General features: G+C 37.6%; 1 protein-coding gene across 4 annotated transcripts in view; it reads left to right on the forward strand.

The window, feature by feature from the left end:
• Nucleotides 1–10660, forward strand: part of IFT56 (intraflagellar transport 56) — a 37891-nt gene extending 27231 nt beyond the window's left edge. For 3 of the 4 annotated variants that reach the window (XM_082632198.1, XM_082632199.1, XM_082632200.1), the window contains 4 exons: nucleotides 522–591; nucleotides 1365–1471; nucleotides 4891–5024; nucleotides 6528–9055. In XM_082632198.1, coding sequence (XP_082488324.1) covers nucleotides 522–591; nucleotides 1365–1471; nucleotides 4891–5024; nucleotides 6528–6639 — 423 coding nt within the window. In that variant the 3' untranslated portion in view covers nucleotides 6640–9055. Of the gene's footprint in view, nucleotides 1–521; nucleotides 592–1364; nucleotides 1472–4890; nucleotides 5025–6527; nucleotides 9056–9563 lie in introns of those variants that run through there. The other variant, XR_014294963.1, reaches the window with a different exon arrangement.
• The last annotated feature ends 257 nt before the right edge of the window (nucleotides 10661–10917 follow it).

A 10917-nucleotide genomic window follows, 5' to 3' on the forward strand; every position in this document is an offset into this window, starting at 1 on the left:
TTATTTAATTCAATTTTGTTATTATTCAACAAATTACTCAACTCATTATTATTCAAATTCTAAGTATTTTCTAATTTCCATTATGTTTAGAAATGATCTTTTTATTATCTTTGACGATGAGTTATTCTAAGACATGTTTCATGATTTTCAAGTGTGTACGTTATCCTTTCCAGGTTATTTTATTTTGATTTCTAACTGAATTGTATTGTGGTCATAGAGTGCGATCTGTATAACCCCAGTCCTTTAAAATCTGTTGAGACTTGCTTTATTGCCCAGTAGCATGTGCAGTTGTTAACTGTTCTGTTCAAATCTTCTATATCCTCGCCAACCTCATGTTACCTTGTGATATCAATAACTGAGAGAAGTGTTTTAAAATCAGCACAAAAATTGTCCTTTACTTTTCTCAGTGGCCTGTATAGAATTTGGTCATTTACAATGCTCATTAATCTAAGGCAAGCTGCCATGGATATTTTTATTGTAAAAGCATCTTCATGTTTATTCCCCTTTTCCTCCTCTTACAGATTTTCCTTTTAATCCAAAGTGAGAAGATAAAAAATGACTACATTTACCTCAGTTGGTTAACTCGGTGCTGTGAGTCTTCTTTTAAATGTTATAGAGGAATCCTTTTACTGAGTGTTTTCTAATTTTGTTTTGTAGAATGAGTAAACTCTGAGATTAAGTGTTGTTAATGCTACTTAGTTAAGGATGGCCACGTACATGTGTTATGCATGTTTACCCTGTGATTAGTTATACCATATGACATTGACCTAGCATAAACAGTCCTAAAAGATGCCAAGTTCTTCCTTTAGCCTATTAAAGCTTCCAGAGTCTGAGTTTACATTATTTTTTGTTAAATTATATTGTTATGCTAATTTAACCTTTTCACTTTGGTGCAAGCCTGAAAAGTGATAAAATGTCAAAAACGTAATTTGTGTGTACTATATAGCCTATCGTCTCTGTCTGTCGGTCTCTCTCTTGCTCCTTTTTTTTCACTTGGTTTTAAAATGTTCACTGAAGTCATGGGAAAATTTTAGCATTTAGATTTCTAAGTGAGGCTGGAACTGTATGAGTGGGACTGAATGAATGCTAGATGACCTTTCAGCAGATGAGCAACGTAGGAACTACTGGAAGTCAACCCAATCTAAAAAGATATAACTATGTAAAGCCTAACTTAAGTATTTTAAGTATGGTAGAGTTCTGATGGGGAAACCAGCTTAATGCCGACATTGTAAGCTTTCCCATGTAAGAGCTGCTTACCATTACTTTGTATATTTGTAACATAGAACCAAATCCATAGACTAGCAAGATGCAGAAGTGTATTTCTTGTGCATTTAAAAAGCATAAATCTTTGTTTCTCTTTGTAGACATTATGAATAAGAAACCAAGACTAGCCTGGGAACTTTATCTCAAGATGGAAACCTCTGGCGAGTCCGTTAGCCTCTTACAGCTCATCGCTAACGACTGCTACAAGGTGCGTCTGAGTGAGACCTAAGGGAAAAGTGAAGATCAGTATCACATTGCTGCATTGACTAAATATTAGGGAAAGTGTCCTAGAGATTAAATGGCTATAGGTGAGAGGATTCACATAGTGATATCAGAAATGTCAACCCTTTTATGAATGAACTGAACTCAGAGCTAGGCAGCATTTCAGGGTTTTATATGTACATAAAACATGTATACATGTAAATGAAATATGAAATAATGTGCATGAAATAGTGGTTTAGAGAAGAGGTTTTAGATTTCTAAAGGCTATGAATCTTTAGGTACCATGCAGATAGAGATATTCATCCGGTAATTGGAAGTTTGGTTCTGAAGCTCAAGAATGATGTCCTGTGACATCCAGAGACAAATCTGGAGAAATCGTCACCACTTCAATAGTAATTGAAGCCCTGAAAAAAGTGAGATTACCGATAAGGGAGTAAAGTAAGAAGAGTAAGAGAGTTGCAAACCAAACCTTTGGGAAAACCATGGTTCAAATAGTAGACAGGAAAGACAAAGGAACCAGAAAAAGAGAATAAAAAAGCAGTCAGATTTAATAAAGGATGAACTGTGTGTGTGTGTGTGTGTGTGTGTGTAGTTGGAAAGGCAGGGAAGAGGGAGGAGTTTGGGGCCCTATCCTATAGATTAAAAGCTTTTTAAAAAATTAGCCTCAAATTCTGGAAACTCCTATTTTGGGAATATTTCTTCCTGTCCAAAAGACAGGAAAACGTCAGGTAAAGAGAGTCTAGTATCAAATTAATCAATAATAGCTCATTGCAAAGTGAATCATTACATTATAAAGTGAACCACCATCAGTGGAAAAGGATTTAAAACATAGGAAACTTGAAAATGTTTAATAGAACTTGGTGGATGGCAATGATATTAAGTGAGTTAGGGAAGGCAGAGGGAAAGAAAACACTAAAGGACAGGGATTTCGTTCCATTTTAGATGTATTAAATCTGAAGTGTGTTTGGGGCTCCCAGGTAGAGATACTACATGTGTGAAATTATCAGGGTGAGCCTGGAGCTCAGGTATTCATGTTAGAGGCTCGGACTAGAGATGTAGCTTTAGAAGTTAACAGTAGTGGGCTTCCCTGGTGGCGCAGTGGTTGAGGGTCCGCCTGCTGATGCCCGGGACGGGGGTTCGTGTCCCAGTCTGGGAGGATCCCACGTGCCGTGGAGCGGCTGGGCCCGTGAGCCATGGCTGCTGAGCCTGTGCTCCGCAGCAGGAGAAGCCACAGCAGTGAGAGGCCCACGTACCGAAAAAAAAAAAAAATTAGGCTTACCATCTCTTTCCATTCTCTCTGTTCGAAACAAATAAAGACATATTTAAAAAAAAAAAAAAAAGTTAACAGTAGTTAACGGTGGTGGTGGTAGCAGCAGTAGCAGTGGAGTATGGGAGAGAATGAGATTAACCAGTGAATGGGGTGAGGAACCACATGGAACACCAGTATTTAAGGGATAGAAATAGAAAGAAGAGTCGGTGAAAGAGACAGAGGATGAAGATGAACAGAAGGAAAAGAAAAGAACCAGGAGAGAGAAAAAAAAAGTGTTTTTCATTACTCTTTTTCTTGTTCCTATTTTATCAAATGCCAAGGAAGGAAAATGTCAAATCTGCAACTAGATAGAATTGCAAGAGGCCTGAGAAAACACTGCTAGGTACAGAAGAGAATTGGATTAGGAAGCAGATTCAATGAGAATAATGTAGACCACAATCTTAAAAAAACTGATGTATGATTTCATATATATAACATTCTTGAAATGACAAAATTATAGAGATGCAGAAAAAATTGGTGATTGCCAGAGGTTAGGGATGGTCAGTTGGGAGGAGAGTACAGCTTTGTGGTGATGGAATAGATCTGTATCTTGATAGGGGTGGTGGTTACATGAACCTACACATTTGATTAAATGACAGAACTGTACATACACATTGTAGTGATGTCAGTTTCCTGGGTTTGGTATTGTGATATTGTACTATAGTTGTATAAGCAATAAGGGGGGAAATTGGTTGAAAGGGACATGGAACCACTCTGTACTATCTTCGTGACTTCCTGTAAATTTATAGTTATTTTAAAATAAAAAGGCTTTAAAAAATGAACCAACTAGAGCTCTATCCAGCAATATAGATGAATTGTAAAAACATATACAAGACACAAAAGAATATTTACAGCTTTATTTCATATAGCTAATATACTAAGAGGCAACACTCAATTATATTGTCTAAAGATGTTTACATGGCTGATAAAACTATAAAGAAGGTCAAAGAACTGATGACCATAAAAGTCAGACTACTAGTTACTGAAAATAGGGAAAGAGAGGGTTGTAGTGTGGAAGTGACACACAGAGCTTCTGTTTTGCTGTCAATGTTTCATTTCTTGACCTGGGTGGTAGTTACACTTATATTGACATTATAGTCATTAAACTGTACATGTATGTTTCCCACACCATTTGGTGTGTTTCTTTACCAAAAAAAAAATTTTTTTAGGAGAACATAGGAAGAAGGATTAACCTTGAAAAGGAATAAGAACACTTCTTTCTGAGAGATATGCAGAAAAGAGGGAAGGAGTAATGAAGTACAAGTATAATTTGAACTGAAGGAAGGAGAGTTGTGTCTTCCCTATGAAGTATAGAAAAAAGCTAAGCTAAGATGCAGTAGAGCTCTTAAGGAAGTTGGCAAAGGTGTAAAACCACAGTTCACAGGAAAGGAAAGGTAACAAAACCGCACTGAGTAAGGAGGATTGCCAAGCAATTTGAAGACTTCAGTGAACACTATACATTTATGATTGCCAATCAGGAAACCTCATCTAAGCAAAATTTAATGATACTCAGCATACTCTACGAGACCAGGAAATGTGTAGTATATTTGGGAAAGAAGTTTGTCAAAATGAATTAAATGTTTAAAAGACTTGCTGTTTAGAGCAGGAGTCAGTGTACATCTGGGCATTCTGAGACTTTAGGGACAAGGTCAGGGAAAGACCATCCTCTTGGGTTGAATAGGATCAAATTAGCATAAAATGAATGATAGTAGTCATCTACAGAATGTATTGAGGAAACTTGAAAAATAACCAGTTCAAATCACAGTCATCAGAGTTTATCCTCAAGATTAGAATATGATTAGAAGAAACGACAAATATGTTGATTACAGTGTAACTTGACTATATGTAGAAGAAATGTTATATTGTTGAAAACTTAATGAAGGGAGGGGGGTTTAAATTGAACCCATGTACACAAACTGTGATTTTCCTTCTTGTTTTAATAAGGAATTGAAATTTATCTAATTCGCTAATTGCAAATGTTGTCATTACCCATGCACTTGTTTTATGAAATTATGTTTCATGGTATCTTTACATTTAGTTTCATTCTGTGTGATCTTTTGACTACAAGTATTACCACAGTACTTTCTTTTATTCAGATGGGCCAGTTTTACTATTCAGCCAAAGCATTTGATGTCTTAGAGAGGCTGGATCCCAACCCTGAATACTGGGAAGGCAAGAGGGGGGCCTGTGTAGGCATATTCCAGATGATCTTAGCTGGGAGAGAACCCAAGTAAGTAGACAGACAATAGACGCTACCTCTATGCATTTGCTGGTTCCTGGGGGATGAGAATTGCTTTCTTGGATCAGGTCTTCTGAAAACTAAAAATTATTTTGATGAATAAAAGGTTAAGTTTTATATTTCTATCTGACCTTTTTCCTCCAGAATTTTTATTTTATAGAATCAGATCATTCTAAACTATGTATAATTGGGACATTGAGTATACTACAGCTCTCAAGTATAAGAGCAAGATATATATTTGGCTCCAAATGAATTGTCATTTTCATACAATGTCTTTTTCAATCTCTTCTTCTCTTTTCTTTGCCTTTTGGCTTTTTTCTTGTGTCTCTTAGTTTAGTCCTCAAAGAATTAGAAATAGAGTGAGTGTGGTTAATCTTTTTTTTTTCTTTTGCCTTCTCATATTCCAGGAAATACTGAGACATTAAGACTACATAAAATTAAGTGGCATATAGCTCCATTTGTAATAAAAGTTAAACTACTTAAAACTAAATTCAGTTTTCTGAAAATAATTTTGTGGAATATATTTGTTACTGATGTATAAATAGAAGATATAACTCTTTTTTTTTTTTTTGGCCACTCCACGCAGCTTGTGGCATCTTAGTTCCCCCGACCAGGGATTGAACCCGGGCCCCAGCACTGAAAGTGCTGAGTCCTAACCACTAGACCATCAGGGAATTCCCATGACTATTTTATAAGTAAATAATCTATCAAAAATTACTTCCTGCCTTGTATCTACTTCCACTCCTAAGTAAAAGTTGAAAAGAATTTTGGTAGTTGAAAGAAGATACTTGAGGGAAAACGTAGAAAACATGAGAGAACTCTTAGGGAAGAGGATCAATAGACAGTCATCTATAGATTTGATGAGGTAATAGGGAAGTTTTAGTCTGCATTACTTAAAACATGAGTTTAAATTTTAATTAAATTTAAATTACTTAAAATATAACTACTGACATTTGCCAAATCTTGGTCATTAACTCTCCTCTCTTCCATATTTATTAATATATTATTTTTCTTGAAGAAATAATCTATGCCTGGCTTTGTAAAATTTTACAGATATGGCAATGACACCCAGTTTCAGGTGATTACCACCTTAAACAAAGGAGGAATCTGGGGCTCAGACAAGTTAAGTCACTTGTTAGCACAGAGCTAGAATTTGAACCCAACTCTTTGAACCCAGCTCCTTGATATAACTTTCTACTTGGTCATGCAGAATAAGCATAGAAATGGAAATATTTATGCCATATTAAGACAAAAAATAGCATATATATAGATAGTAGAAGTAAACAAGGAACACTTGCATTGGTGAGAAGGATTTCACAGAATTTCCATTTTACTATGGCATCAAAAGAATAGAAGGCTAGGAAGTTTGTAATTGGTTTTTGAATACACTGTATACACATATCAGAAGGATATGAAGAACAGTCACAAGTTTATTTTACTTGTTAATTTGCATTCTTTACTGAAACACTTTGTCCTTTCAAATCTTTTCCTCAGAGAGACCCTTCGAGAAGTGCTCCATTTACTGAGAAGCACGGGTAACACCCAAGTAGAGTACATCATCCGGATCATGAAGAAATGGGCCAAAGAAAACAGAGTGCCTGTCTAAAATAGCTCCAGAGTCCTAAGGAACCAGTCACCACATTGACATAAAATTGGAAATCATTTTCCTCAAGTTTATGTGAGATGCGGGGCTCTGTTTTATTGACACTTCCTTCCTTGCTCTTCGAGCCTCAAGATCAGTGACTGGCTTGCTTAGACCGAGCCTCCTGGCTGAATTAAGAGCCATAATTTGTGCTGTGGCTCCTGTATGATCTGATGAGCAATAAGAGTTTGGACTTGTCTGGTGCCTTTCTTCTAAAAATACTCAGAGTCCTCTTATGTGATTTACTGACTTTAAGGAGAATGGCATAACTTTTTTTACATATTAGCATTCCATGGCATTTTCTCCAAGCTGCAATAACAAATGCCTTTAATGCTCAAAGGTCACCATCATTCTGTCATCTTAATTTTAGCCATCTATGTACATTATCCTGTTTTACTGGGGAATTCCATAAAAAGTTTAATAGTGCATCTCTGAATCTTGGGAGAGCAGAGGTTATAAATAGCTACATGATTCTAAGAATGGCAGTAAGATCCTTTATCAGACTGTCCGGTCATTAATAGATAATAGTCTTATGGGATTACTCTTTCAGTAGTTGAATTCTTGATGATAATAACACAGTTGCAGTGGAGTAACCTGAATGTTGCAGTTTTTTTAAAGGTGAGTACTATGAAAAAAATCTGTGCGGTACATTTGAAGATATTCAGGAAACAGTATACAAATCGCATCAGGCGCTTCCCCACTGTAATTTAGGTAACATAGCAGGTTAGGTTTTTCTTCATATATTCTGCTGAATAAACATCAATTTTTGAAAGTAGGGCTACAAAGATTATTTTATTTATTAATGTAATGTTAATAGAATATGGATCATGTAGAGCCCTTTGAGGGATTTCCTAATGGCTGGACTCTGTCCTAAGTCGTATCTGAGCCCAATGTTTCCAAGCTCTCGCAATATAAACCCGTTACACAACTGAGCATTTTTAGGCTCACGAACTATTTTCAGAAGATAGACCTACATGTTTTATGTACCAGATTACCTTTGTTTCTATATTACATAATTTTTTTCTGTTAGTTTAAGGTACCAGTATTACAGGTATAGAAAGTGCAGAGCCATCCCTATCCAGCATGGGAACTGAAAGTCATAATTCCTTGAAGCACTAAAGAAGAATAGTGTCAGTTTTTCCACCTATACCCCCAGCATCCACTGTGGATGAAGAATTTATATAGAATGGAGATGGGAACATGGCAGGAGTTGGAGCAGCTAAGGAAAGAAGGTCTGTGATGGCAGAGAGCCTTTGCCTTCTGGACAGTTGCAAGGGGTTCTTTCAGCTCTGCTCAGGAAGATGACCAGTTTTCCAGTCTTTTATTTAGACCCAAATCTAATCAGTTCAGAGCACAAATCAAAATAAACTGACCTGAATTTTAGAAAACAGTTATATCATTTTTCATATGCCAAAGCTTCTGTTCCTTATTATGTTGTTTCTGTTTTTTCAATAATTGGTTCTCAGTATCTAAGTTACAAGGTGGGTCAGATCTGGACAGAACCTGCTATAATCTTTAGAATCCTTGTGATTCTTACTTACCTCATTTAAAATATTAGGAAATATAATAGTAGAAAAAGACACATGAAACTTTTCAGTGGTTCTTTGCAATGAAATTTGTCTTCCAGTTAGTTGCTATTATTTTCAAATTTCCTATACTTGGAAAATTTTTCCACTGATGATTTACTTTTAAATGAGCTCTCGTTGAGCTTAACACTCTAGCTTCTCCCTGCCATTTTCCTGTCTTTTGGAAAAAAAAAGATATTCCAAAAAGAGCAATTCCCAGAATTTTAGATTAACTTTTTAAAAAGTTTTTAATCTGTAGAATTGAGACCAAAAAACAAAAACAAACCAAAAAAACCCCATAAAGACTAGTGTAAGAGAGATACTATCCAATTCTGTTACTAAGGATAGCTACTTCTGTTTTTTCTGGTTTTTTTTTTTTGCCGTACGCGGGCCTCTCACTGTTGTGGCCTCTCCCGTTGCGGAGCACAGGCTCCGGGCGCACAGGCTCAGCGGCCATGGCTCATGGGCCCAGCCGCTCCGCGGCATGTGGGATCTTCCCGGACCGGGGCACGAACCCATGTCCCCTGCATCGGCAGGCGGACTCTCAACCACTGCGCCACCAGGGAAGCCCAGGATAGCTACTTTTGAAACATCTTGGTGGGCCTCAAGATTGCAGAGTAGTGTTGCATGGAGAGGGGGAGGTCCAGGCTTAGGATGTAGTGTAATGTGTACAGTTCATAGCATCAGTGTACTCTTCATAATCTGTAGCAGATATTACTTGCAAATGGAAAAATTTTTTTTAATTATTTTTGTACTTCAAAAGAATTATTATATTCCACTGTAACATATTCAAATTAAAGCTTATTATTTGGTTATTTATAGTATCCTGTTGAGTGTGAGTGCGGGCCCTGGGTGTGTCATGTGCCTTCTCTCCTTTCTTTCCTGACCCCAGAGTAAAGGGGGAGCACAAAGTTTTGGACTCCACAAGCTATTCTTTTTGAGAGGAAAGTGGATATCCCCTAAGAAGCCTTGTCCGCTAAGGCCTCTGGTTCCTGCTCAATCATATTAGGTTTGGCTCTTTACTGTGTTACAGCCCATTCCAGAAGTTGTTTGACCAGTGCATGGTATAACGCCTCATATGTAGAAAGCTCCCAAATACTTGTTGGCTGAATAATTAAACATACAGTAACTGGTAGAGCAGGGGACTTGTGAGACCTGACCTCATGTATTCTGGTTCCCATCTAATTGTTGTTTTATGGTGTGCCAAGCATATCCTAGGTGCTAGGGATGCAAAGAGAAATAACGCACAGTCCTGATACATAACCCAGTCTAACAGAAGTATACACAACTAAACACAGTAACGTGTGACTGTTTTCTCAATAGGAAGAAGCTATTGAGAGATAAAATGAGGCAATGGGAACATTTGTATCCATACATATGGGACACCCCCTACCTCATTTTGGAGAAGCAACCAGAATGGATCCTGGGACTCAACAGCTAGCAAGATATTCAGGCTTCTGCCATGTGTGTAGCACGTGCAACATACATCCAAGTACACAGAAGCCAAAGGACTGGTTTCCTTCTTTGTGGCTTGATACACTTAAAAAGTTGCAAGCAAGTGGGCATTAAATCACAACAGTTATATTTACTTTCTAATGGCAAAATGAATTAGTGATTTACTAGTTCCTGTATTTATGACTTCCTCAATATGACTTAGGTAAATAGTCATCTCTCTTCTTCATCCTATAAAATACTTCTCAGGTTTAGGGCTTCCCTGGTGGCGCGGTGGTTGAGAGTCCGCCTGCCGATGCAGGGGACACGGGGTCGTGCCCCGGTCCGGGAAGATCCCACATGCCGCAGAGCGGCTGGGTCCATGAGCCATGGCCGCTGAGCCTGCGCGTCCGGAGCCTTTGCTCCGCAATGGGAGAGGCCACAACAGTGAGAGGCCCGATACCGCAAAAAAATAAAAAATAAAATAAAATAAAATAAAATACTTCTCAGGTTTAAATGTATTTTATGATAACGTTCAAACAGTCTTCTATTCAGAGATGCTCTCAGAGAAGCAGAGCTAGAGACCTGATGATTGCCCATAACATACCTCAACTCTGGACTGTAGGAATATGTGAAGATATGAGACACACACAATAAAACAATAGGTGAATACAATCAGCTGATGTGTGCATATTGAATGTATAGTATATAGACAAGTTTGCACCTTTTTGCATCAAAACCCTGTCTTTAAACAAAGTCTAGATGCCAAGTACAATAGGGACTGTCCTGGTGGTCGGCGCAAAGGGAAGCAGATGCAGCAGGTCCACCACTCAGGCTGCCCCTCAAGGCAACACAGTTTACAAACCTCAGATATAGGAAGAAGTACCCTGCTAGGTGAACATCAGGGAAGAGGATGGTGGGAAGCACATACGTGAGCATCCATACCATAAACTATGGGTGCATTTGATCTAATTCGAGTCACCATTTTTTTGTATATTGATTCATGTATTCATGTATTTATTTGGTCAGTTACTTATATTTCACTGTGTTCCAGAAACAATTTGAGATGAGTTACCAAGTATATATACAACAAAACTTAACAGATAGAAGGAAGAGTAAAGTTCATACACAAAAGTACATACCAGAATTACCAAAGATGGGCCAGAAGTTCACTTTCAAGCTTCCCACCAACCAAAGCAAAGGGGGAAACACAACCAGATGGAAAATTCAGTCCATCTGTGTAAAT

The sequence above is a fragment of the Mesoplodon mirus genome, assembly GCF_964341445.2.
Source record: "Mesoplodon mirus genome assembly, chromosome: 9".
Classification (NCBI taxonomy): Eukaryota; Metazoa; Chordata; class Mammalia; order Artiodactyla; family Ziphiidae; genus Mesoplodon; species Mesoplodon mirus.